This window comes from Desarmillaria tabescens, assembly GCF_030435595.1.
Source record: "Desarmillaria tabescens strain CCBAS 213 chromosome Unknown EV420scaffold_16, whole genome shotgun sequence".
NCBI classification, from domain to species: domain Eukaryota; kingdom Fungi; phylum Basidiomycota; class Agaricomycetes; order Agaricales; family Physalacriaceae; genus Desarmillaria; species Desarmillaria tabescens.
In genome coordinates this window covers 662,909-688,701 of record NW_026848315.1, presented here as the reverse complement: position 1 = coordinate 688,701, position 25,793 = coordinate 662,909, and the positions used below count along the sequence as shown (strand labels likewise).

Here is a 25,793-nt window from a genome sequence, read left to right as displayed (position 1 = left end):
TTTAAAGGTATGCGTCCCAATATAGTCAAGCGGCTTTTAGTTAAAAATTTTCTTCCGCAGCGACGCACCAACTGACACGAAACATAACGCGTACATTACCTGACAACGGCAGCCTGAAATTGGTTATCGTCCGTGAAAGAGGATTCGTCTTCTTATGGAAGACACCATTGCGTACTGTTGCCCATACCAACAGGAAACGACCAAAACGAGGAGGAACTACGGGGGAAATTTTTAATCAAAACGGAAAGGGTAGCTTCTGAGCTCATGCTTTCTTGTACCTGGCCCCATCAATGTGGCTGTACTCCCTGGAAAGATCCGAGAGGCTCGTTAGTTGGTGGTCGCAACGGATCTAGGTATAGTCAGGATGAAATCGTTAATTATTGATTGAATGGGTACCTACAGGCATAAAGAACTCTAGGAACAAGGTTGTGACGCACCCAGGTTCGTATCAGTGGATTTGGCATCGGGGTAATGAAGCCAATCTCCAGGGCTAACCGAGTAGGATAACGAAAACTCCCAAGGCCCGGGTCTCCGAATCCGACGCCTATATTGTCCACGCCGTTAGATGCAGCCCTGCCAGTGGGTGTCAAACTGTGGCGCTTCATTCGGAAGAATGGATGGGAGGATTCCTACTTCTATCGTTGCCCGGAACATACTTTGTGCCTCGGACTCGATTCAGTATGGAAATATAACGTATATGACGGAAAACGACCTACCAAGGCAAGCTGAAGGTTCAGGGAGATTTCCTGAAGATCCCATATATTTACACCACTACGGAAGAGGCAGGTAGAGAATCTGTGTAGTAAGGATGATGAGTAAACTTTACGAAAATCGAATATATTTCGGCAATTAATGTCAGAGCCAAGTCTCCCTCCCTCTCTCTCCGGCCCTGAGAGCCGGACGCTTAGGATACTTACCGCCTAATCACCAAGTCGGCAAGAGCGCATACGAACTCTGTTCGATGGCATTGGCAACGCTAAAGTGACATACGTCTTGTGGTCATCCGAGGTCACTGTAGAACACATCAACCTCCAAGGTGTTAGGAAACGCCACATGCCTAAAAGTGAAGCTGGGGTACCGAAAATCCCCCAATCCTCTGGGACTTGCACGGCCCGTCTCATTCCTCAAATATTCCGGATTACCTCAAGCGAATTTGTGATGAAAGAACTTGAACGACAATCGTACTCTGCGGATCGGATACCAAGGGATTCTTGGGTCACAAGCGAGCAGCAAAGAGCGCATATGACTGGCCGCTAGTACATATCTGCATTTATTATTTATGCAGCAAAAACGTCCGAAAAGCACATGGTAATTTTTGCATTCAAGCGTTTGACGCGACAGCAATTTCCAAGGCGCGCTATAATTGTCGTTACAAGCTGGCAACGGAGCACCCCCGACAGGGAGGATGCCTACCCTGTAAGCCCGACCAAAGCTCGACGCAGTCAAGGTTGTTGTTGCCAAGCCGCCCTCCCAGGCTGAGGCGGCGGCGCTTTAAAGAGTTCTAGCCGCTTGATTCTCGCAGTGATTCTGTATAGGAGCGGGTATTAAGCGCACAGAATGGAAGAGATGATCGTATACATAGGCCAACCCTGAACAAATAGCCAGAACGTTTTTCGGATTCGTCCACATCCCTTGCGGACTATGGATATAGTTAGATACGAGACAGACGTGATTCGAATCAGGATTGTATATGATTGTAGATGCCTATGCTGGCATGAATTAAATATTAATACCTTACGTAGATCCTGTCCACACAAGTCAAGCAGGTATCGTCGCGTTAAGCTTTAGCCACAATTGAGATCGCTGATCGTCGGTCACCTGTATGGAGGTAATTTAGGCGGTGGCTCGTGGTAAGCACAAAAGTTGATAATAATCGCTCACCTCCCCATTTGCAAATTTTCCAACCATTCCGGCCAAGATGTTTCCCATGCTAAAGCCTTCGCAGCCCTCCGAAGCCCCCATTGATTGACCCGGCAGGCCTCTCTTGTAGCTCAGCCCGGGTTCCGTTTTGGCCTTTTTAGTAGAATATTTATTGGTTTTTTTTTCTCTGAAGGAAGGAGAAGGAAGGACATACGCAGTTATCCTGGGACCGCATTGCCCTTAACCCACAGATGGTCTCTGCCTTGCAGTCATCATCACAAGCCCCTACATCATAACCCCGAGTCTTGAAAGAGTAGTACAGATCAAAGGCTGTATCATTCGATTCGAATCCTTCAGTAACCTGGTGCCAGAATGATGGACCAAGGGGATCTGTGTCGGCGAGGTCGGGTACCAAGGGACCAAAGGTCTCACGAGCACTGTAGTAGATATCCCAGGTCGCTGGGAAATAGGGTGAACATACGGGAAGGGGATAAGTGGCAGATCACATACGCTGGATCTCGAAAGTTGGATCACTAAGATTGGCTGATGTTCCTCGTCGTCAGCATCAAGGGAGTCACCCTGGCTAGAAACGACCTACTGATATAGACATGCGCGTCCATAACCTCGTACGTATCTGGGTCTATGTCGTAGATCTTGAACGCAGCGTTCGCGTCTAAAAATTGCCCGAGAAAAATTTAGGATGCGGTGCACTTGGTTATCCAACTGACCTCTTGGCGTCACCGAAGGTGCGATCCATGCAACACTGACAGCGTTGTCAGCGACTCGATTGCTATAGTCGGAGTAGGCGATCTCAAATTGGTCCTAACGGAATCGGAATCGAAATGAGAAATAAACTCATCAGCGAATAAACAGCAAAAATGCACACACATCATGGGTATGTCCGAAGAACTGAGCTGCGATGGTATCCTTGTACCGCTGGACTATCTGATCATAATAGTTGGACTGATCGCGGAGTGTGTCAGTCTCTCCAGGGGGCATGTGCGCAATGATCCATGCTCGTTGTCCTGCGTCTTCCGCTGCCTGTAACTCCCGCGCAGTGAACTCTAAGATTCCGTTCGGATCGGGCCTGTCCAGGTCTTCACTTGATATCAGAAGATGATAGATGTGAAAACATACTGTTGCTTGTTGGTATCATATAACCAGAAGCTGCGCTATCAGTTGGCTTGGAATAGGTGGTGTTTCGAGTATAACATACTTTAGTCTGTACCAGTAGACGGTATTAATAGATATAATACTGATCACATGAATCAGAGCGCTGGAGAACTTGGTCATAGCAAAAGACATGCCGTAGATTCTTTCCCGGAGCTACAATCGAATAGCTGCCCGAGTAGTGCTTAACTTGGTCTGACGCCGTCGAATTGATCCAGGACTGCAGCCATAAATATCCGGATCCAGACGGAATATGAACGGGTACCTACAGTCCATTTCGCACTCGTAGTATCAAAGACCCATTGGGCATCCCATTCCTCGATATTCACCGAAGTGTTCCTGGGGAAGCTGTTCATGGGAGCGGCTTCACTGAACACGCCCATGGGATTAAACCTTGGCCTTCGAAACTGCGAAAGGAAACATACTGATTTCCAATGACCGGATACACGGGCATACCCAAACCATTCGCAAGCTCGTCGTTGAATGTATTGATGTCATTGATATTTTCCCTAAAAATGAGAATTGTTGGTACCGAATTGTATCGGTGGAAGATCGGACCGTACTCCTCAGTTACCAGCCATACGGCAGCTAAGATGCGTTAGTCAGAGTGGGGTGGGAATTCGAAGTAGCTCACCCTCGACGACATCCCCGGTGAAGATAGTAAATTCACTGCCGGATCCAGCAATCTGCGATATTAAGGAGTGTATCAGAGTCGCGGGCGTGTCGCAGCCGTATTCCCCAAATGTACCCGCAGGTCTTTGGATTGCATCACCTGCAGAATCGGCGTAGTTTCTGCAGCATATGGGTTTGGTGCAATTTGCGTCGGCACCAACCTTATATATCATGACGTCAGAGGAATTACGAACATGTGAGAAGATCAACTGACCGTGTATGATCTGTCGATGTGAACGTCACTGATATGGGCTACCCTGAACGTCTCGCGTCCTTGTGAAGTTATCGGCTTGGCGGTCGATGTGTTCGATGCGAAAGAGATGCTATACGCGTTAACGTCTGGAGGATCGCAGAGGCCCACGATGCCACAAAGTTTGGTTGAGGTCTGGGAAGTTGCAGATATCGCTCTGATAGCGTGCGCCACGATAGGGCCTTGCTGATTAACGAGTCCTTCGCAGACATCGTCATCTGCTAACTGGAAGCCCTAAGCCTGACCATTCGAGAGAAATTTCATTGTTGACTTACATTGAGCAAGGTGCATATATCTGTGACGACATCCACGAACACGCCATCTCCAAAGTCAGCGAGTAACTTGAGTGGTCCCAGGAGCGCGTGGCACCCTCCACATGTAACCGCCTCTTCGAGTGCATTAAGAAGGTCGTCGACGAGATTTCCTAGAACGACCGGAATGAAAAGGAAGAGCAGTATTTGAAAACGAGGTAATAACATGGTCCTGCAAGCAAGCGAATCAGCCCATTGAAAATCCTCATGGCGCATATATATGTGTGTGTGGGTACACATGGTCACATCAAGACTGATCAATATCAACACAACGTCAATCAAAGTTTCTGGCTCGTCGCCGAAGTAAGGCTGAGTGGCATGATACGCGACAAGATTACTCACACTGGCAGAGGACGCGGACAGAAGGTCTTGAATTAATCCAACGCGATTAACGCCTCTTTTACAACTGACGTCATCATCGGTCGCCCCCAGCAACCTTTAACAAGTTTGGATTGTGGAGCTACAGAAGCATTCATGCGCAGCGGCACAATCCTCATACTGTTACTATTATCGATATCGCATTTGATATCTCTGAGCTCTTGAGCAGCGCCACCAAGTACGAACGTGCGCACTGCAGTCCTTCTTGAGCTTGGAATAAGCCGGGTCCGACAAAATCCTATCCGAGTCCGAATGATAATTAATAGGGAGACTATCGCTAAACTGCGTTCTTCCAGGCTTCACGAGCAGCACTTGGTGAGAGTAAATGTCAATACGTGGTTACCTTCAGTTTAACTAGCGGGCTCACCATCGCTCCGTTCGTATTACCGGTCCGATATAACACCTGGCATTCGGTTGTGGTCCGGGACTTCGATTTTTGACAACACAAAGTTCAATAATTCTGAAGCTCTTCACTATCACTCAGAGCAGGGGAGGAGGAGATCCGGCGGTGTACCCGAAATGAAAGCATGTGTACCAGGGACAAGAAGAGCCGGGAGCGATAGCATTAATTATCCTTGTTTCCTAGACATCAGAAGAACGAGCCGTGTACCTTAACACGGGTACTGGCAAATGTCCGCCGCCTGTAACGACGATCATTACATTCTCCTCGGCGCAGCATCAGTGCGAGAGCGAGAGCGAGATGTGACTAGACAGTCGCGTCCGAAGAAAAAAACCGAAGAAAGAAAAAATCAAATGGAGCGTGAAATTTTGGAAGGCCAGCGCATGATATTATAGACTGTTCCTGGGCGAAGACTCCGATATTCCTGCCGCGTATCGGTCAGATGAGAAAAATGAGAGTCAAAATAGTAACATTCTGAAAACGAAGAACGGTGGATGGAGAAACGACGAGGACGAGGAAAACTGGATTGATTGGCCATCTCCGCTGATGCAGCTCAGAGCGAAGTGTGACTGTCGATGCTTACGTTTTTATTGCACGTGATAATTTATCGGGCCGAACTTCCTGAGACGTATATAGGGGTGTTAACTCCGTCTCAGGCTCTTACTCTTAAAGCTACCCATGAATTCCGCCAGGAACCCCAATTTCTCAATACTGCTTGGACCTGGACAACATCATAGACTTTCCCGACTGCGCCCACGTCCCTCTCCTACCTCCAGACGAAGACGAAACTTGGTATACACTCTGCGAGGTTTCTCGTTTTCTTTGAAGTCTCCAAAAAAAACACACAACAAATTTCCAGATTGTCGGTGATATGTCAATGTTCGGAAGACCGGTGTATAGGGTTGAAGATAAGCTCCCGGGGAACTACTGGACTGTTGCGTTCTACACGGACGATCTAGACCAGGATGCGGAAGATCTCAAGTGCGAAGTTGGCTCGACGATGTGTATCAAGAACTCGAGGCTGCACCAGTTCTTTGACGGTCAGGTTGGGTATCGGATTGAGGATGCCTCTACCGTTACTGTACGTTCCCGTATTACAGTAAAAACCTTTCCGATTAATCATGGTTCGACACTATGCAAGGTTCTTCCATGTACTATCGCACAATTGAGGACACTCAGCTCAGGGCTGCGTCAACGCTCCGACGCGGGAAATTTCATGTCGTGTGTTGTTTGCAACTAACCCGCTCAGCACCGCTGCACGGCGTGTAAATCACGCTACTGTTCTCAGGTATGTCAAAGTCCCCTTATTCCAGTCTACTAGGACCTCTTATGCGCGGGCTCTTCCAGCAATGCCAGCGCCAGGATTGGAAGGAGCACAGGGTGACTTGCAAGGCCTTGAAGGCGCTTTTGGAATGGAATATCGTCTTTGCTTGATAGCGGCTAGGATAGACCCAGTGCCAAGTTGTAGCCGTCAGTGGCATGTATAGTCAATGTTTTCTCTGTAGGGCCTCTCTTCGCTTGTAACCTGATAACATCTTGAAACGACCGTACCCTCACGAGACTCAGTGAGAGATTCAAGATATCAGGGAATTTCTTATTCTTAGCTTCAAGTTCTCGTTCCAGACACTTACTTAAAGGCTCCCTGGCATAACGGACCAATGAACTGGATTGAACAATTCTTCTCTCTGGTTCACTTTCCAGACTCGGCCTTTCCAATATATTAGTACAGTGCGCTAGCAACGCTGAATACAAGTTACTCTCGCCATACCAGACCCGTTCCCGAGGCTCTCTAAAACGGTTACTCCGGTGTGGCCAAGATCCTCACAGCCAGATAAACCCAACACTGGCAACGAAGCTTTGAAAATTCGCGCGACAGTCTCTCCGTAGAATTTGATAGGAATAACGCGCAAGTCAGTCATTCCTTCTCGACATAGCATCCATTTGCCCCTTAGATGGCCAGATGTAGCTTTCAAGATGTGTTCCATCTCCTCGGGAAATAACCCAAAGCAGTTACAGTTCCTTCCATTCATCACCGCGTCTCCAAGTACAATTATATTTCAGTCACCATTATTATGGACTATATCCCGGGCTCAAGTTGTCGCCGATTCCTGGTAAATACTTTACGACGAACATTCACTCGATCCCCGAGAGCCCTTCCTATCATTAACAAGGTCTTCCATTTCCGTTCTACAGAACGAGTACACCTATATGGTATGTATATTTTATATTTTGCTTGCAGTAAATAAAACAATGCGATGCAGAACTCCCAACAATTCAGTGCGGCGACAAAAAAGGAACAAGCAGAGGAACGTTAAATTATAAAAAGAGAAACAAAAAATGTCGGAAACCCATGAGATTCTTAGATACGTGTGGTGATGCGAGAATGAATGAGGATAAAAAAGACATGCATGGCAAACAAGAAGAGAGAACCTCTCACCATAAAAGAAAACCCATCCGCAAGTCATACGAAACCCATGTTACCAAGTCCGATCATCTACAATGTCCACAGTTCTACAGTACCCGCGTAGGGTCAGACCCAGAGGTCCGCTGAATCGGCGGCCGCTTCTCGTCAGAGGCCGACAGCGAGTGTGTCCTTGATGGCCCCGACCCGCTACCAGGAGCAGTGAAGAAAACATCATCAATCTCCGCCAAGCCAGCCGAGTTCTTTGCCGCTTCCACCGTCACCTCAGGTACTTTGACCTCTGCGTTCGACTCTTTCGACTCCGCTTTTTCCCTCAATATCTCGCCTTCAACACCTCCGAGACCAAAACCGAAATACCCACCACCGCCTCCCGCATCGTTGTTTCCTGTGAGCCCGCCCGTCGCCATGACACTGTCAAAGTACCCCTTCGGTTCCTGGAGGTGTCCAGTATAGAAAAATCCTCCAGGACTCGGTTGAGGATGCAGTTGGAAACCACTAGGACTCGGTATTGAGTAACCAGGGCTTGACTGTGATTGCATGTATGGATTACTATGGTAAGGGTGTACTGGAGCTCCCGGAGCTGGGTTCATATACGGGTTCCGTCCCCAAAACGCGCCGGGACTCATTGCTAGTCCTGGCGAGAACGGTGTCAAGTGGGGCGCTTGTAGCGGGTGCGGTCGACGTGATGGTGATGGTCGCCTTTTCGAAGTAGGGGATGCCGGAAGGTCAGAGTCTGAATTAGAATACGGGTATAATGAGGAAAGTGACGTGTTCGAGGTCATTGCCGACGAATCCAGAGACGGTGATGGCGGAGGTGGAGTCGTAGGAAGTGTTTGAGATATGGACGTCGACGTAAACGAAGGTGGATGGTGGAAACCATTCATGGACATATCGCTGTCGCTTGTTTTCAGTGGCTGTCCGAAGGAAGGCGGCGGTAAGAATGTAAATGGAGGCATGGAGGGCGTAATAGGAGGAAGGCCGTGTGGCGTCATTGGAATTGCTACGTGGTGAAGGGGCGACATAGGATGATACAGCGGCGATACGAGCACAGGCGACATTTGGTGGTGAAGGCCTGGATGCATCGTGAAAGAGGTGACCGGTGGCGGAGGAGGTATTGATATGGGACCAGGATGATGAGGATGTTGCGCATGATGTGACGAAGAAGTAGGTCCTGAGTTTTGAGCCAAAGGAGATGTCGATTTCTCTTCTGACGAAGGGGTGTTATTCGAAGATCTTGCAGATGCGGAATTAGATGGATTTGCATTCAAAGATGGTCTTGTAGACTCAGCAGAGGATGCCGCAGAAGATGATGTAGTACGCGAAGAAGGGAGCGAGAGGGGAGGTCGAATGGGTTCCTTCTGTGCCGTTGGCTGATGTATGTGAGAGTGTGTATGATGGGGGTGAGGCATGGACATCTGCAGCTGTGGTGGATAGATCTCGTAAGGGGAGCTGGGCGCAGAGAGATCCAAGTATCCTGTTGGCAGGGAAATGTGTGAGGGTGGATACGTTGAATTCGTCTGGGTTGATGGAGCACTTAAGGCTTGACCATATGCAGACGCTGACGGCGAGGTGGGCGGAGCAACTGATGAAGGTGAAAATTTGTCGTAGTGCACTTTCAATGGACGTCCATTGTACTCGTAACTGGGATAAAGGAATGATTGGGATCACACGACAGCCAAATAACACTTTAGCTTACCCGTTAAACATTTTAACTGCGCATTCTGCATCATAATCTGTAGCAAAGACGACAGTGCCAAAGCCTCTCGACCGGCCATCTTGACCCAACGCAACATCGGCGCGTATGATAGTACCCGCCCGACGGAAAAGATCCTTCAAGTCCTGCCACTGGCAGTGGAATGGCAGCTTATAAATATTATCAGATAAAATGATGACGAAATAATACGTAGGACGTACATTCCCCACGAATAAGTTCTTACCGCCGCCCGCGGTTGAAGCAGGGCGTTCTAACCCGTACAGTGGAAGTGAATCGATGTCGGGAAGAGGATAGGAAATGGCAGAGGTTGCAGCGGAGTTGTCAAAGTCAGGGGGAAGACGATCTGGACGTACTTCGAGAATACGAGTCTGCCAGGAATAACCATTAAACTTGTCGACAGCTCGACCAGCGTCTTCAGCGGTTGCTAGCAGAACTGTCCCATAGCCGCGCGATCGATTGTCCGGACCGAGAGAAACATCTGCTCGCAATACCGTTCCAGCTTGCCGGAAAAGATCCTTCAAGTCTTGCCACCGTACGCGGTAGGGTAGCTGAGGGCGGGGTGAATACTTGTCCGCCAATTAACAACACGCAGACCCACGTTCCCCACAAATAACTGTGTCCTAGTATCCCTTGGAGGCCCATTTCGCCCATCGGGCGAAGCGCGGGCTGAAGTGGCCATCTGAATTACGGCTTCAATATCATCGTTGGTCGGCGCCGGCGCTGGGGAAATAAGTGAAGATCGTGAAGGTCCATCCTGGGAATAATGCGATATTAGTTGGACGGATTTATGAAGGGAAATGAATGACGACAAGGATCGGACGCACGGGACGGAGGGAGTCCATAAGAATTGGGCGAGGGAAAGAGCGTGGCCGTCGTCGAGGATAGCGAGCTCGACGGTGCTGGTTCGTAGTAGAGCCAGAGAGGGGACTTTGTCCGAAAGTGGAGACGAAATGAACCCGACTGACAGCCACGGGTCAAAAAGGCTCCACCAACGAAAACAAACACAATTTTCCAACAATCTCTTCCCTAATCGGGGTACCCCGACGTCATTCCCGTCTTTGTCGTTTCTGCTTGTGTGCGCTGAACTGACGTCATGCTATGACATTTTCTGCTCCAATACGCTAATTTTATCGTATATCTACATCTACATTTTTGTAACAAACCCGCTAATTCTCGTAGGTTGGCCTGAGATGGCCATCGCGAACGACGCATGCGCAGTGGCAACGGTGGCAACAGCCTTTTTACTTGATCCAACCCCTTTGGCTCGGACCGCCGGTAATTTAAATGAAGGGTACCCTGAGCAGGAAGCCCTCGGTATGAGCAATTACGCGCCAGAAGGCAGGGAGTCCCAGCTGACCAGACGGAACCTCGTGTACGTTGGACCTCCAATGAGATCCGTGAAACATATAGCCAACGTTAGGATGAACAAATTCCCGGAAGTTCATCTGAAGCTACGGAACATCACTTCCGCTCCAAGGTCTTCTCCGATGTGAAGAAACACGCACATAGAACCCAACATGATATCACCTGGGTGGAGGTCTGTAGAAGATAGATGACACAACCCATTGCTGATTGGTTTGCTTTTCTAGCATTCACAGAGGAAACTTATGAGAGAGAAACATATGATAAACACTAAGCCTAACGGGCAGGAAGCCGCGACATGCGAGCCTGATGGAGAATAGCATAAAACAGCACCCCAGAACAGAAATTGCTGGAGATTACAAACAAACTTTCCCGGCGAAGAGCGTGGAGCCCAGCCCCATACGCTTGCAAGATAATCCGTGATGAGCGTAAAGCAAAATCGCAAGACCGAACTGTCGAATTTATCAGGGAATCTGTTGCCAAGTTCGTTTTAAAAGCACCCTGGAATCGAGCTGACGAAAGTCGCAGTGATTTATATGATCTACAGATGACCGAAACGATTATCCTCAGATGTTTGAGTCAATAGTCGTGGCAACAGCCTTCCATGACTCCCGCGCCAGCAACTCCCTCCACCACCTGATCGTCGTCAGCGACGGACATGCCAGGCGGTCACAATATGCTCACCTGGCAACGTTGGGCTTGCTGTACATGATGTCACACCCGGCCTCTTCAAGCTCGACCGTGTACGGAATATGGAACAGATCCACCAGTGTCAAATCCTATACAACTATTGAGAGTTTGATCGGCAAAAGCAATTAGTCACTTACAGCTCCAGCAATATATTTTTGTCGACTCAGGATCCTATCATATACATCCAGCTTCATTGACAGTATCTTAATGTTTTTCTCATAGACAGTCTTGTTTGTCCTTTGCCCCAGTGCTCTGAATCAGCTGTAAGAACGTCGTACATGACGGGGACAGGCGAGGACCTCACGGCTTCACCACAGACTCCATCGCCGCGGCTTGCACGTAGACATCAAAGTTATATATCTCATTGGATGCAGCTTGTTCAAACATCGCAAATGCTTGAAGGTCAGTCGGCACTAGATTGGCTCCCTGGTCTTCGTATTTCTTGCATATGTATCTGCAAATGGCTCGGCGTTCATACAGGATCAGGCCATCATCATCCTGGGTTCCCGTGTCAGCACAAACAGCGCGTCTTGTGATTCAAAAACTCACGATATACGGCACCTGACCGAATGGCTGCTTTTCTGTATACGCCGCCGTCTTGTGCTCCTGGTCAATCATGTTGACTTCAATAGCTTAAAAGGGTACATTCTTCTCTAGCAACACCATAGCGACACGCTTTGCATTGGGAGACCAGCGGCTACCATAAAGCTTGAGTACCATACTGGATGTATAGAGGGGAGGGCAAGAGGGACCATAACGACGTTGAGATTAGAGACAGGAATTGCAAGTTTACGCCGCCCGAACAGCACCCGACTTTGGGTAGCCGGCTCCGAATTACCGACGCCACGTTTGAAATTGCCTAGACCCTAAACCATCACCTGCACGGACCCACTGCTACCACTACCGCTCACTATTCTCCATGGGTACTCGAGGTTACTACGTATATCACTGGAAGGGCTGGTATTTCGTTCACTACAACCACCTCGATTCATATCCCGAGGGTCTGGGCTTAATAGTCCTCGGCGACGTACCGCCTGCCAACTGTGATCCCAAACGCTTTGATAAATGGTTCAAAGACTTCACAGCAAGCTTGGACAAAGACCTGAAGAGACACAACATCGAAAAACGGAACCATGAAAGCTACGAAGTCAGCGATAGATACTCCATCTCTCGCTTGCAGCCGCTGAACGACATCTTCATTGAGTGGATCTACGAAATCGACTTGGACAATCTCGTATTCCATGTTGACACCGTTCCCTTGTTTCGCCTCGACTGTATGCCTTCTGCAGATGATTTCTGTAGATTCATCTCCTTTGATCATTATGGTGGACGAGCCTATGCTGAGCAGATGCCAGAGCGCCACCGATATGAAGCCAACTGGATCACGTCGCCACCAAAGATCAGCGATGAGCAATTAGAGGCCTACAAGCGACTCGAGGCAACGGTAACGGTCAAGGAGGATATCGCCCCTCTTGCTATGTCTGTCGTTTCGAGCACTCGGATTCGTCTCTTGGAGGTCCTGGTAGGGATGTTGATGAAGAGAAGCAGCGATACTCATCGTTATATCATCAATCTTCGTAATATTCCCAGTCGCGATTCCTTCAACAAAGCCAGCCTACATACCCTCTGGATCTTCGCCTGCACCGCTCTATTACCACCCAAATACGGGAAACAGTGGGAAGCAGTCCTCGCAGACTCTCATTATCCCGCCACAGTATCTGAGAACGACTGCCTGGCAGTATGGTTGCGTGAGAACCTATGTGTGTTCACCTGGACACACCTGGACGATGAATCCAACCTGAAAGCAGCCGTCGCTGCCATTACTGAGTGTATGCGCTCAGAATCCCGCGTTTCGGACACCTTCGGCGTCGTGTTTTCTCTCTTCCACTGCGTCATCGTTCGACTAGAAGGAGGGACGGGGAAAGTCTCTCATACAGGCGCACTGGACTTCCTTCCGTCCTGGTATGCTTATTCCCCGACTACGCCCGGTATAACTGCCCTCGCGCGTCTCTGTGAATACCTCGACCATTTCTCCCTGGGACATCCTGATGTCACAGTTTGCACTACGGAGCCTCTACACACGCGTCTGCCACAGGAATTGTTAGCTCGAATTTCGGAATACATCTACGACAGCGCTACACTTCTGGCATATGCTCGAGCTTCCGTGCAAACACGAGCTGCATGCCAAGCCATGCTGATGAAACCTTGGGTGGATGACCATCAGCTTCTTGCCGTGCATCCCGATTCTGTGCTTGGTCAGGATGGTTCTGGCAGTTCGAGCAATTCGGCGCTCGCAACTGGCGACACAGTGGAGGAAGATGATGACAAGGACGAGCACGATTGGGATGAAAGGAAGCGATTCTTATTCCTCAGCGATGCAAAGTTTCTTGCCCGAAATAAAAAACATCCCGATGCCGCGTTCTCTGTCCCGAATCAGCGATGTCAAAAAGAGTTGCTCCAGGAAAGTTCCCTCAGTACTTGCAGTGAGAACGTTATTAATTTGGACGTTTCAGGCGTTGATTGTAGCTGAGGGTATTCTAAAACGAGGAGTAAACGAATGAGCGCAGTTTTTGTTAACTAGCCGCTGTTTTTCCCACTTGTATTTTTATAGCGAAATTTTGTTTCCAGTCCATGTTCATTCTATAGGTACAGCATGAAATAATCAGTAAATACAGCGCGCATATTCCATGGCCCTATGCCTTAACATGCGGATTGCAAACCTGCACAAGAAGTTAGTCTGCTCGTCTCAGTGCGCGATCCGTAGCAAACGCTACCATACGCTCTCTCAAGGGCAAATCATCGCTCTCCGGTATGGACATCTCATCAAAGTCCCGCTGCGATAATGGGCTGTCCGTCCGGTCGATCTCGAATGGCATCGGTGACGCCGTGCGCGGCGTGTAATTGGCACTCCCGCCACTGTTGTCAGCGTTATCTGAAGGCTCGGGCTTGGGTCGTGTCCATATCCGTACAGCGCCGTCATGACTTCCCGTGGCGAACATGTAGGGGTCTTCCGCAGCAGGATTCCATGCTATACATGTCAGGTCACCGCCCAGTGCTTGAGGACGCACATAATGTAGCAGGGCTCCAGATTCTTGGTCCCAGATGTGTATATCCCCAGCTGCAAGGGTAATGAATTAAGGAAGAGAGCAGTAATAAGACTATATACCTTTTCCTGCGCATAAGACCAATTCATCGTTTTTACCACCGAAGTAACTCGGACCAGCGAACTCGACGGAGCCTTTAGGCATGTATGTGTGCCTGCAAAGACAATGAAAAGACTGTTGGACGATGAAGGAGTCATCATACCGTAAAGTGAAACGAGCGACCATCTGTGAATCATCACCCCGATGATCTTTGACGATGTCAATTTTCCATAGTTGAGGTGGTGCCTTTGCACAAGTGAGTCTCCGAAGGATATGAAGTGCATCCTCCCTCTCACCTTGTACTCGTAACTGACCAAAGCAATTAATCCGTTCTTCGTGTTCCTTGCCAATGTGATATCACGGACATCATTAAGTACCGGTGTTTGACTACAAATCTCGTGGTCACGAATGTGAATATCTCAAAGTGACGAGAAGCGTACTGTTCAATTTGATTCGTCTGCGTGTTGTATACTGGGCAGCGGAAGCATCAAAGTTAATTCATGCCTGATACGAAACAAGGATCGGAACTAACCTGCAAGCCGTTTCTCGACTGCTCTAGGTTTACTTGGTTTCAATCCAGTAGGTGACGCTGTTAGCGGACCAATACCCAACAGGCGTAGACCATCAGGAGTGACAGCAACGTCGTGGAGCTTCATATTTTCGAAATCGTACTTGCCGACTACCTAGGATGGCGAGCGTATCAATGTCAATGACGAACGAGAACGTGCATTGTAGTTCACCTTCCCCAAAAGATCCTAACAGTGCCAAAGAGAGATTGAGTTTCGATGGCACTCGAACATAATCACAAAACTTACCAGTTTTGTTACGTGGCTACCTTCCACAGACAATAATCCTACTCAGCAATCAGTGAAACACTCAAATGTCGAAAGTAAGGAAGCAACGCACCAGTTCCATCAGGCAACCACGTTATTGATTCAATAGTTGTGTCAGGTCGGTCGATCGTTCTCAAGCATACACCATCCTGCGCACGCGTTGAACGAAACAAGCGTAAAAATCAGATCTCTGATTTCTGCAAGCACCGTCTGCGCCCGACGAGGCTAACCCACCTCCGTCCAGATCTTGATGCTCTTGCTCAGTTTTGTCAGTAGGAGATTGCCGGAGGGTGACCTGGGAGAGAGATTAAGTATTACTCGAGATCAGGAAAGGTGCCTCACCAAGCAACCTGGTGGACGAAGCCTTTTGCATGTGCGAGGATACGGTGTGATTCGAACGTTTCCTGAATTACCGGATCAGTTTATACTGCCCAGGAAGACACAGACACAGACACTTACACCAACTCGGAAGATCAATGAAGTTCTATCCCAGCTACTCGGCGTCAGCTTTCGTCTGACCCTTCATATTCCATATACACACCTTGACGTAGCCAAAAATTTCCCATTAGGTGAAAATTGCATGTGCTTGACAAGCGCCTGATGAGCAGTGAGATCCCTCGTTGGCTGCAAACATTTCAACTGAGGAGTCAACGTTGCAACGCGAGAACGCAGCACAGGACCATTCCCAGTCGACCTCTTTCTGCCAGTCAACGTTGATGACGTTCGCTGACGATTGGGGTTCCTCGCACTAGCCATGGCTGCTATATTCGAAGATACCGCCGATCGCATCTTCACCGTTCGTATCGCGTTCTTCCAGAGCTGTTTACCGACAGAAGGCCCCTCTTCTGATGCAATTGAAGGAGCAGATCCTTCAACTGTCGGTGTTGTTGGACTGGGACTAATGGTACCGTTAGTCTCCGGAAATGGATCTGATGCGCCTCGATGTTTCAAGGTGGGAGAATTCGGTGGGCTGGTCAGTGGTAGAATTGCTCCAGTTCCGGTTTCTATATCATCATGCTTTTCATCGTCGCTCCCACTACTCCCATGAGACATCATACTGACAGTCTTGGTGCCAACTCTTGATATAGAGCTGCTCATTCGGTCAATGGACTCCTCAAATTTACGAACGCAAAATCGTATCATGTCCATGCCAGGAAGATTGAAAAATTTGTCCGTGACTTCGAGAAGGACATCACTGAGCCACTTTCTACCGCTGTGACGTAGGAACGTCCAGCGTTCGGATGCAAACCAGGCAGACACGGCACAGAGACCAAAGGAGGTGAACGCGGTAAAGACCGTCGTTATCGTGGACGTAACGTGGTGCTGCACATGTTGTAAGCAGCTTAAACGAGCAAGCAATAAACGGAGTACGAACTTGGCCGGATGCATACGCAAAACAACAAAGGCCTATAGAAAAGCACGCCACAGACATCACGAGGAATACAAGAGGGGAGCGTTTAATCCAGATAAGAACCCACCACGGCACTCGATGGCCCGGAGAACGACTATAGAGTAGGTAAGAAGCCGCTGATGAAGGATATATGTATCTCACTTACTACATAGCTTGTTTCCACGTGAGGCCAAGCAAACTATTCACGGCGGCTGCAATTGAAAATACCAAGGAAGCAAACCAGAAAGAGTTTACTGCCGCAGCAGTACTACCTTGGAGTTCGTACGAAAACTGCATTGTCGTCGCTGTCACGGCAGAGAAGAAGGTAGCGACAGTAGAGAGATTGAGTAAGTTGGTGGCCCCGTGTTTTTGCGCGAAGCGGATAGTCGGCACCCCAATTTCGATGAACATAGATAGGGTTGACGTGATACTATCGATGTGTTCCCCCATCTCAGATGTAAGGTCGTGTATGTATCGCTGTACCGCAGGGTACCGAAATTGTCCTTGATACACACGTAAACATGAGGCCCAATACTAACTTAACCGTTAATACTGAGTTAAACAAGCGGATCAGAGTAAACCCACTTTCAAGTCACCCTCAAAGGCAGAAATCGAGGCATTAACGGCCTCGTCCGTAAACTCTGGGAACTCGTTCAAGCAATTCATAAAAGTAGTAACGTCCTTCGCGAGGGCTTCGAACTGGTCTGGAAAGTCTTCAAGGTCCAAATTCTCGTCGATGACCGGCCTTGAGAAATGCTGCGGGGGCCGCGAGGGTTTCGCACGTCGATGTAGCCTCCTCGTATGTGTTTCAGCCTCAATGTTGTTCATGTGTGTGACATGAGTGATCTTTCGGGGAAAGAGGTCGGCAGCATTTTCTCGGTAAAGGTGAAGCAGGTGGGCGAGGCGCTCGCGTAGGTGGAAAGCGGAGGAGAGAATCGCTGCGGAACTCCCGAGCTGGCGCGCAGCATTGGCGAAGTTACGCAGCTAGCAAGGGTTGAGTGAACAATTACTGGCAGCACCACGGATACACGCACCTCTTTGTCTAGATTGTTAATCCTCCTAGACCATATTGAGACGGAGACAAATGAATTGAAGCAAATGGAGATACGGACTTGTGAAACCTATAGAATGTATCTGCACCCGCGGCTTGGAGATGTTCGTCCACCGTCGCTGTATTAAAAATCCTTAGCGCTTTCGATGACGAGTACTAAGAAATGGACTCACGAACGTCCTTGTCGTCCTCTAGAACGGGTGTTTCCTCTTGAGCTACATTCAAAGGAAATTCAGCGATAAGATGAGTTTCTACGCATTCACAACTCACAACTGCTATTATCTTCTCTTAGCAACATTTCCACCAAACTCAAGATAGTCTCCTTCCTCGTCGATTTTCGGTGTTGCCGCGCCGTGCCATCGTCTTCTGCAAGACCAACGATAGCGTTTATATTGGGCATCTTGGAACCTTCGTGATCAAGATATGAGCAATCTTCTGGAATGACATTAAAGGATCTCACTCACCTCCAGTATGTCAACTTAAACTCTATTCCCTCCAGCCTTTAATGCGAGACGTGACCAGGTCGTTGCAAAGTCGTCGGAGTATCGTTAAAAGTAACCTCGTAAGAACAGTCGTGTAGAACGTCAATAGTCGAGCAATTGCACCCTGATGCAAGACCACAAGGCAATTTCGAACATGAGGCAGGGTTCTCAGCAGGGTCGAAGCCAAGCTCAAGGCTTCGTATTTGGGTTCCACGTGTCAATGTGAGCGCTCATATTTTTCCTCTTGGCGATCAATTCGAACTTTGGATTTTTAGAAAGAAAACAAGGATTGTTTTATAAGTGAAAGTGAGGTGAGCAAGGGTATTCTTACTCCTGACCATGCATTCGCTAGACCAGCTTCAACAACAACCCAAGACTCGAACCCTTTGAACGTCTATGCGTATACGAATCATTTCGGATCAGTAGACGCTTGATGCAAGCGATCCTTGTCTTTCTCTCAGTTTAATATTGAAACAGCATTTCTTCTGTCAGTGATGCCGAACATAAGTATCAACTTCATTGAATAGACCTGTCATCACTACAGAACAAAAGCATGATCAACTTCATTGAACCTCATAAACTGTGCGTCCTGGAAATGTAACTGCCTCCAAGAAGCGAGTGCGTGGGTCAGTGCCGGCTATTCGTAGGTCACAAGGTAAAAACACGGGCTTTGTGGGGACCGCCAAAGGCTTGGCACATGGCGACTATCGGACGCAGTTTGGTACTACGTGTAGGTCTCTGTGTGCATGAGTAGGTGGCCAAGAGCTACGCAGGGTCCAAGTGTTTTCGCACAGATCGAGCGATTGGATGACGATGTCAAGGACTGCCACAAGACCTGGCTGAGAAACTGGATTATCCATCGGCAGGAAACGCATCAGGGTGATCCAGTGACCTATTATGACGATGAACAAAACGGCAAACAAGGGAACCCGACCCGGCTAGCAAGGAACACGAGTAATGAGGAAGACAACGTCTGCGCGCACGAAGAGCATGCCAGTGACAGAGAATGACAATGGGAAATGAAGGGCAAAGGAAATCGAGCAGCTTGTGTCAAGCGAAGATCGGAAAGCGTTGCGCCGAGAATGATAAGAGACTGTTCACCGGACATGCCAACGTACATAGAAGGGCGCTGAGAGCCGTTGCCGCGGATCTCGAGTCTGATGCATGGCGACGAGGGAGTAAAACTAATACATAGCAGATATGATGGACAAAGTCGAGACAAAAAGAGAAAGACATTGGTAGTAGAATGAGAATATCTGTCCAGTTGAGATACAAAGGAAGTCTAAGCTTAAGCGAGAAACAATGTAATCATAGAGAAGCCCAGAGAGCAAGACTCCGAGTCCTACGAGGAATGGTTGGCATGCAAGTGAGTCGCTTACAGTACAAGCGATAGCAAATGAGGCGGCCGAAAAGAAACGCATTTCAGAAGAACGAGTGCCAGGGACCTAGAGCACTACAGTGCTTATCAACGAGGGTGAAAGGCGGATCCGAAACACTAATCGGCATTCGGACCGGAGATCAAGCGCTGTAGAATGAAGAGCATCGGATGCGTAGAATACTCGACGCACAAGAGCTTCAATGCAAGGTCCCGAACCACAGCCGTTCGACAGAAACTCAAGGTTGAAACAAAAATATTCCGAGCCGGGGAGAGTTAAGCCCAGTCCAGCGGCTTACACCTCTTCATCAAGGTTGCGGTGCCATAGAGGAGGTAAAGGTACCGGTACCTGTTGGGACGATGAACGCACGGAATGTATGCGCTAGTAGGTCCGAGACGCACTAGAGCAGCAAGTGGCGAAGAATCATAGCCGTAAGGGCCAGCGGAACAGAACTCGTCTGGTTTCTCCGGGACGCACGGAAGACTCTTGCTACATCGTCGAAAGACATGTCAACGTCATTAGACTTGCGAGCCTTGTGTTCGCACCCACTGTACTATCGGACCGAGGAACATTCGAAAGGAATTCGCTCGCCAGTGCAAGGGAGAACGCTAGTTTAGGCTGAGCAGAATGTTCTGGACGTTGTAGGTTCATGTATACTCGTTGGCGTCTGCCACGGCCGACGTTCGAGACGGGAGCCTTTACATGACAGATTGTGCCAGTTGGGCAAGCTAGCACGCCTGGAGGAGCCGCAGAGGGAAACAGATCTGGAACAATGGACCGACGTATGACGCCGGGAAAGTTCAAGAATATCCCTCGGTAACAAAGGTCACCGTCCCGTTGGCCCCTTGCGAAGGGTGCGAAGGGATAGCAGTGCGACTGGAGAATCCCACAACCCGAGGTGGATCTGATGGATTTGCATTGCGGCGTACTGATGCAATCTTCAAGGCGATGAGTTCCAGACAGGCGCCACAGTAAACAACAGCTGAACTGGGTAAGGAGAATTACCAGTACTACCTGATCACAACGACTGAACAAAAGGTGGGGCCAACCTTATCGGCGCCGAGTAACCATAGAAGTGAATAGCATTCATTGCAAGGATACTGTTACTTGTTGAGCATGGGGTATTTGCCTGCCTTTGCTTGCCTTTGATTGTTCAAGTGATGAATAGTAACTTATCAGAAGCAGGGTAACACATCCTCGAGACCAGAGCCTGAGAGATAGATGCTCGAAGCCATATCAACATCTTACCTTGTTGGACAAGCGGTGGTTCTAGATCAGTCAAGACATGAGGAAGGGGCATAGAGGGGGCATGTATTTAGATAGAAGGGCCTCCACTGACATATCACAGGGCCCGAGAGCAAGCCTTCACAATGATGGAGAAGCACAGGACGGAAGAGGACCCTCTGAGGTTCAAGTACGGAAGTAAATTAAAAGTCGTATATGTGCGGGGCAAAGGCAGAGCCGAGGTCCGCGATGATTGGCTAGAAGTAATTGGGGGGAGAATCTGGTGGGATCTGGAAGTAGAATAACCGAGAAGCTGGTTGGATCAGACGATCGAGTTTTCCGTATACGTGGTCACAGGACTTACTGGCCGTGGAGAAGGATAAGACATTGCTGTTCATAGCAAGGTTGCTTTGCCGATCACGGAATACAATAAATGAGACCGGCGACAGGTCTCCTTCCGCTCTTATAGTACAATAAAGGGCTATTATCTACTGAGCATCCATCATTTATTGCACGTAGCAGAAGGGAAGCAAGATAGATTCGTCCCAATTGTGCGCTTTGTCTACGATCGGTGAAAGTAGGAAGCCTAGAGCTTGCGGGAGTAACCGCAAGAGAGTCCGGAATGAGCAAAGCAGGAAGCAGTGACGTCGGCATAGCGGCATGGGAGTGGGAAAAAGCGAGAGAAGCTCCTGTCCCTTTTCTGGTATACACGTGGCACAAGATTACGCCATATTGAGTCCAAGCCACTAAAAGCAAATAAAGACAAGCTAAAAGCCACAACGGAAAAGGTACGTCTTCCCACTTACTTTACAATACCACTACCGCCTGCTCGAATTCGTCCTCCATCCCCACCGCTTTCCTCTTCCCCCACCCCTTCCTCTTCAACATGATGCTCGTCCAGAAACAACCGAACTTCAACATATCATCGCCACACTTCGCACTCAACCACCGGAGGCATCCATCAGCCCCTCCAGCCGTCGTCGTGCAAGCAACACGTACTCCGGGCCTTTTGTCAATTCAACGAGCTCAGCAACAGCAGCTGCGAGCAAAGGCGTCTCCCAAACCAAGACAGGCGGTTGCTCATCGTGTTTTACAGCCGGTGCGACCGGAAACACAACAGCAGCTGTTGAAGCCTTCACCAGAGATCGTCGAGAAGAAGCCTTCACCACAGCTCTCGCCAGAGAAACGAGGCCGACAGCCAGCAAAGGTCAAGGCCAAGACGGCAAGGTGAAGCGCTTTTTCCGTATTTGCAAAAATTGAGTCATCCGCTGACACTGAGCAGGAGTTCTTCCCATTCATCTGTTCGAGGTCGTCGTAATCATACCCGTCAACCCTCCCCGCCGAATTCGATTCAGAACCCCTCGCAGGCAGAGGTCCCTTCAACACCGCCACGCAAATCTACGGCTGCTAACATTTTCGATTCCTTTTCGGACGATTCCGTCTCTCCACCTGTGCGCGCGGCTCCTACTCTCGCTTCGCATCCTTCTGGAAAGCTCGCCCGTCGCAGGCAAACTCAGGCGGCGAGTTCTTTCAGTACTCCTCCGGCCAGGGCTATCCCTGTTCCCCAGCGTCCGAACTCTATTCCTCCGACGCTTTCTCGGTCTTTGCCTGCTCGACCATTCAAGGGCAAGACCACTCCTGACACTTCCAATTGGAAGCCTTTCCCTATTTGCGACGACTCTACGGAGGTTGGAAGCATTTTCGATGACTACAGCCCTCCAATGACCCCTACTCGCCAGCGCCCTTCTCGGTCCAAGCGCTATGACGACGGTCCTCGCACTGCGCCTCTAACGACTTCAGTGGCAACATTTCCGTTCAACTTGTCGCCGAACCCTTCGGCGCCGAGGAAGAACCGCCGACATGTTCGCACTCCCAGTGATGGGGTCTTCCATATGTCGGATGAGGATGTGTCTTCCCAGTCCATCAGCGAAGACTCTTCGAGTTCAGACGAGATGCCCGCAGGACCCAAGCGGAAGGCGTTGCGTGCCCCTCGACCTGGCATGACACAGCAAGAGATCGAAGGGTACTTCGCGAGTTCTACCTTCCAAAACTCACCAAGCCCGGAGGAGCTGCCACCACCCGCTTTTCTGTAATTTTATTCTATCTATTGCTATTAGTGCGCTGGAGTGTGGAGGCAAGTATCCTTTTGTTGCCCTCATTGCCCTTGCTCACACGACCCTTAGCTCCTGGATTTAAAACCTCCTAGGGTCGTTAGATTCGTCACATCGCTTTCATTGATACCCCTCTCTCCTCCGCCACGACCTCGTTGAACGGCCATCGTGTTTTTTTAGCATCACTCTGAAAATCACTATCATTATTCCATTCCTCTTCGCCTTTCTCGGGGTTCGTCGTGGTTTCCCTGGGAGTTCAGTCAACTTGTATCATCATCCAGCTCGCGACCCCTTAGACTGGGATCAACTCCACCTTCCGTGCCACTATCATAATGTACCCCTACGGTTAACGGTCACTCGTCCAGGACACATGCGCTCTGTAGGCCTTCCTCGCCTCAAGTAAAGGGTTGAGCTGCTGTCTCGAATGCTCCCCATGCGAGGTCAATGCCTACACCTATTCAAATCTCTCGTTTCGGTTCTCTCACCATCTGTGTCAATACTGTTTTCGGCATCGCATCTTCATCGCAAATCAAACAAATTATTCGGTTTCCTGGTAGCCATGTCGGCCTACCAGGTGTACAAATGCATCTAAAAGGAGTCGGCTCCTTCTTTATGTCTATGACGTTGAGACGAAGGGAGGAATGTCCGACCGACGCCTGCGAACGCACAGTACGTTCGCATTCCCTGGGACAACGCAATGTTGTCCTTGTTCTCGTGCTCCCTCTTGCATTGGATTGACGGACGCCCATGGCGACCAAGGATCGAAGGTCCGAACTGGCTTCTGCCTTTCACTCAATACTCGCAGCTGGAGGACGACGCCTACTCGATGTAGTGCTACGCCCTACCTCGCCTTTGATTGGATGTCAAGCATTATCATTTACAGTAATCCCCTCTCCTATTATCTATTCACTTCATCCTATCATCGCATCCTTTTAGTATCTATACTTCTCCATATAACCCGGCACCTCGCTTCATTGCCTCCCTTCTTCCCGACTTAAAGATGCCCGGGATCTCCTCAGCCCTCTTCACGTCGACGACATTTTTATTGTTTCCATTCACCCATCTCTGTTTCTTTTCTCATCTCCGCATTGTATCGAGTATCGGCCACGCTTGCATAACCCCCACTCCTGCCCTTTCCCGCCATCTCACGAACTCTTCTTTAGAAGGGAAAGTGTGGGGCATGGACTTTGCATGTACCACCATTTCTTGTTATTTACATTCTCATTGCGTTATCCACAAACCCTACCCTCTACGTTCATTCCTCTTTTTTTTGCGAGATCTTCTCTGCCGTGTATAGGTTTCTTTTTGATGATCCTTGATGCTTTTTCTGGTGTAATTGTTGGTCTTGTGAGTATGTTTGTGGTTTTGTTGGCTTTCACCTCGCTAATTCTTTCTTTCAGATTTCCTCTCGAATGCATACCCAACCTCCCCCTTCCTACTATTGCTTGCACGACTACTAGACTGCTGGTGTTGTGCACTGACGTTCACTGCCACCGTGATCAGACAAAAAAAAAAAACGTGGCTACCGTCGGCTCGCTTTAGATTTGTACATACTCGCATCGTTCACCCCTACCCACTCGCATTCATCCCCTTTTCCTCTCTCCGCCGCATTCATCACTCCTAGCATCCGCCTGCCCACTACGCACATTCGTTTATCGTTATTGCATTTGTCACGTTCATTTATTATATGACCTCTAACCGACGGCGCTGACCTTTCGTTGGGTTCGCGACGTTGGGTTTTTTTTTCCAATATGTGTATCTGTATACATACAGTATCGTCGGGCTTGGGGTTTTGTCTCATCGCTCTGTTGCTCTCTTGGTCGCAAGGCCGTTGTGAAGTATACGTAGTAAAGTAGTTTAGACGTGAAATCAATTGTTTTTATAGTCCCGGAATACGAGTTTTGTTAATTCGACGTTGAAGCTTGAATAGAGGAGAGAGGGTTGGTCGAATACGAGACTAAGTTACCTTCTGATGTTCAACGCCCAGGCCACTTCAGGCGTAATGAGTATATCCCCAAAGCTTTACAAGTACGTAAATATGCTACAGTGATCCTTCGGGGTCGAGGCGCAACGATAACTTGTAATTTACGGGGCCCGTTCTCAGTCAAAGCGTTTGTTTGCACATGCCCTGTATACAGTAGGAATACTGCGTTACGGTAGCGTTCATCCGAAACCTGATACGTGCTTGAGCTTTTGTCCCTCGGGAACTTATTTATTTGATCGTAACCACGTCCTAGAGCCATATCAGTATTCTGATGTGGATTAAAATGTCGACAGCTTACTTCATATGTCAACTTTTAGCACCAAAAACCGTCCAATGGAAGAATGCCTTTACGTAGCATGTTACAATTTCGTTATGTTCGAGCCGGTAGTTTGAATAGGCAGTTCAGATATTCAAAGCTGAAGAAACCATGAGATGTATTACATACAGATAACCAAAACTTACGAGAGAAAGAACAGGGAAATCTTCCACGTCCTCAACGATCTCGAGCATTACGAAACCCTTTCCGACTACGACATCGAACAATCCATCCCTTCCAATCTCAGCTGGAATATCCCAAACTTCAGCGTCATTCAGATCACACATGATCTTTAATGCCCAAGAGGGACTGGACCATCGCAGGGGACCCTGGATTCGCCAACCGTCGTCCTCAGATGGACGGTCACGTATGAATTCATCCACGTCGTCTGCAGGAAGATTCGTAGTGGCGAACTCTACGATGCCGCAGAAGGTGTGATCCTCAGCTAGGTCCCTGCATCGGACGCGTTGTTCCCATTTTCGATCCAGAGTGGGAGCGATGTCGTACGTCTGAATACCATCCCCGTTGGTCCAACTGGTTTCCGTTGCCACCACAGCCCAATGGAAGTAAGATTCCTTGTCTTTTGAATCACCATGGATCCAGAACAAGGCGATACCCAGATGTATAGTGGCCATCTTGAGTGATGGGAGTGGT

General features: G+C 49.0%; 9 protein-coding genes across 9 annotated transcripts; 4 read left to right on the top strand and 5 right to left on the bottom strand.

The window, feature by feature from the left end:
• Nucleotides 1-1,833: 1,833 nt before the first annotated feature.
• EV420DRAFT_1620563 (Metallo-dependent phosphatase-like protein) lies at nt 1,834-4,431 on the bottom strand (the record flags this gene model as incomplete). The annotated part of the gene is made up of 14 exons (XM_060475584.1): nt 1,834-2,013; nt 2,075-2,319; nt 2,371-2,403; nt 2,459-2,533; nt 2,589-2,682; nt 2,749-2,962; nt 3,077-3,115; nt 3,168-3,250; nt 3,300-3,399; nt 3,456-3,539; nt 3,594-3,618; nt 3,665-3,863; nt 3,917-4,186; nt 4,228-4,431. The coding sequence occupies 14 exons, from the start codon at nt 4,429-4,431 to the stop codon at nt 1,834-1,836; spliced, it is 1,845 nt and encodes a 614-aa protein (XP_060331174.1).
• A 1,286-nt stretch (nt 4,432-5,717) lies between these two features.
• On the top strand, nt 5,718-6,475 carry EV420DRAFT_1747858 (uncharacterized protein; the record flags this gene model as incomplete). The annotated part of the gene is made up of 4 exons (XM_060480209.1): nt 5,718-6,122; nt 6,183-6,262; nt 6,291-6,329; nt 6,355-6,475. The coding sequence occupies exons 1-4, from the start codon at nt 5,913-5,915 to the stop codon at nt 6,473-6,475; spliced, it is 450 nt and encodes a 149-aa protein (XP_060331173.1). The 5' UTR covers nt 5,718-5,912.
• Nucleotides 6,476-7,552: 1,077 nt separating this feature from the next.
• EV420DRAFT_1642634 (uncharacterized protein) lies at nt 7,553-10,019 on the bottom strand (the record flags this gene model as incomplete). The annotated part of the gene is made up of 5 exons (XM_060477396.1): nt 7,553-9,104; nt 9,160-9,326; nt 9,378-9,725; nt 9,776-9,931; nt 10,002-10,019. The coding sequence occupies 5 exons, from the start codon at nt 10,017-10,019 to the stop codon at nt 7,553-7,555; spliced, it is 2,241 nt and encodes a 746-aa protein (XP_060331172.1).
• Nucleotides 10,020-10,367: 348 nt separating this feature from the next.
• Nucleotides 10,368-10,859, top strand: EV420DRAFT_1479578 (uncharacterized protein; the record flags this gene model as incomplete). Its single annotated transcript, XM_060469592.1, has 3 exons — nt 10,368-10,549; nt 10,618-10,714; nt 10,767-10,859. The coding sequence occupies 3 exons, from the start codon at nt 10,368-10,370 to the stop codon at nt 10,857-10,859; spliced, it is 372 nt and encodes a 123-aa protein (XP_060331171.1).
• Nucleotides 10,860-10,866: 7 nt separating this feature from the next.
• Nucleotides 10,867-11,949, bottom strand: EV420DRAFT_1679318 (glutathione S-transferase; the record flags this gene model as incomplete). Its single annotated transcript, XM_060479195.1, has 6 exons — nt 10,867-11,175; nt 11,224-11,318; nt 11,367-11,481; nt 11,534-11,727; nt 11,779-11,835; nt 11,875-11,949. 6 exons carry the CDS (start codon nt 11,947-11,949, stop codon nt 11,106-11,108), a joined length of 606 nt encoding a protein of 201 aa, XP_060331170.1. The 3' UTR covers nt 10,867-11,105.
• Nucleotides 11,950-12,391: 442 nt separating this feature from the next.
• Nucleotides 12,392-13,138, top strand: EV420DRAFT_1228027 (uncharacterized protein; the record flags this gene model as incomplete). Its single annotated transcript, XM_060466523.1, has 1 exon — nt 12,392-13,138. A coding segment is annotated over one exon (747 nt), but the record flags the coding sequence as incomplete, so codon positions are not given.
• Nucleotides 13,139-13,668: 530 nt separating this feature from the next.
• Nucleotides 13,669-17,729, bottom strand: EV420DRAFT_1541252 (WD40-repeat-containing domain protein). Its single transcript, XM_060473111.1, has 19 exons — nt 17,630-17,729; nt 17,181-17,579; nt 16,762-17,129; nt 16,581-16,710; nt 15,747-16,528; nt 15,665-15,698; nt 15,548-15,609; nt 15,440-15,500; nt 15,279-15,354; nt 15,188-15,225; nt 15,113-15,127; nt 14,905-15,055; nt 14,813-14,843; nt 14,669-14,759; nt 14,536-14,618; nt 14,396-14,487; nt 14,009-14,347; nt 13,744-13,949; nt 13,669-13,691 (listed from the first exon to the last, which is right to left on the bottom strand). Exons 2-18 carry the CDS (start codon nt 17,421-17,423, stop codon nt 13,930-13,932), a joined length of 2,616 nt encoding a protein of 871 aa, XP_060331168.1. The 5' UTR covers nt 17,424-17,579; nt 17,630-17,729; the 3' UTR covers nt 13,669-13,691; nt 13,744-13,929.
• Nucleotides 17,730-21,515: 3,786 nt separating this feature from the next.
• EV420DRAFT_338402 (uncharacterized protein) lies at nt 21,516-23,175 on the top strand. Its single transcript, XM_060481765.1, has 3 exons — nt 21,516-21,955; nt 22,011-22,862; nt 22,912-23,175. Exons 1-2 carry the CDS (start codon nt 21,615-21,617, stop codon nt 22,819-22,821), a joined length of 1,152 nt encoding a protein of 383 aa, XP_060331167.1. The 5' UTR covers nt 21,516-21,614; the 3' UTR covers nt 22,822-22,862; nt 22,912-23,175.
• A 1,876-nt stretch (nt 23,176-25,051) lies between these two features.
• EV420DRAFT_1642629 (uncharacterized protein) lies at nt 25,052-25,774 on the bottom strand (the record flags this gene model as incomplete). The annotated part of the gene is made up of 2 exons (XM_060477395.1): nt 25,052-25,072; nt 25,286-25,774. The coding sequence occupies 2 exons, from the start codon at nt 25,772-25,774 to the stop codon at nt 25,052-25,054; spliced, it is 510 nt and encodes a 169-aa protein (XP_060331166.1).
• Nucleotides 25,775-25,793: the final 19 nt, after the last annotated feature.

What these genes read in the sequence shown, in the direction of transcription:
- EV420DRAFT_1541252 (XM_060473111.1), bottom strand. Translation starts at nt 17,423, where the DNA reads ATGAACAACATTGAGGCTGAAACACATACGAGGAGGCTACATCGACGT. An exon ending in GTGGTTGCCTGATGGAACTG is followed by an intron (nt 15,226 to 15,278) that starts GTGCGTTGCTTC and finishes ATTGCTGAGTAG; the next exon opens with GATTATTGTCTGTGGAAGGT. An exon ending in GTCGCTCGTTTCACTTTACG is followed by an intron (nt 14,488 to 14,535) that starts GTATGATGACTC and finishes TTGTCTTTGCAG; the next exon opens with GCACACATACATGCCTAAAG.
- EV420DRAFT_338402 (XM_060481765.1), top strand. Translation starts at nt 21,615, where the DNA reads ATGATGCTCGTCCAGAAACAACCGAACTTCAACATATCATCGCCACAC. An exon ending in GTCAAGGCCAAGACGGCAAG is followed by an intron (nt 21,956 to 22,010) that starts GTGAAGCGCTTT and finishes GACACTGAGCAG; the next exon opens with GAGTTCTTCCCATTCATCTG.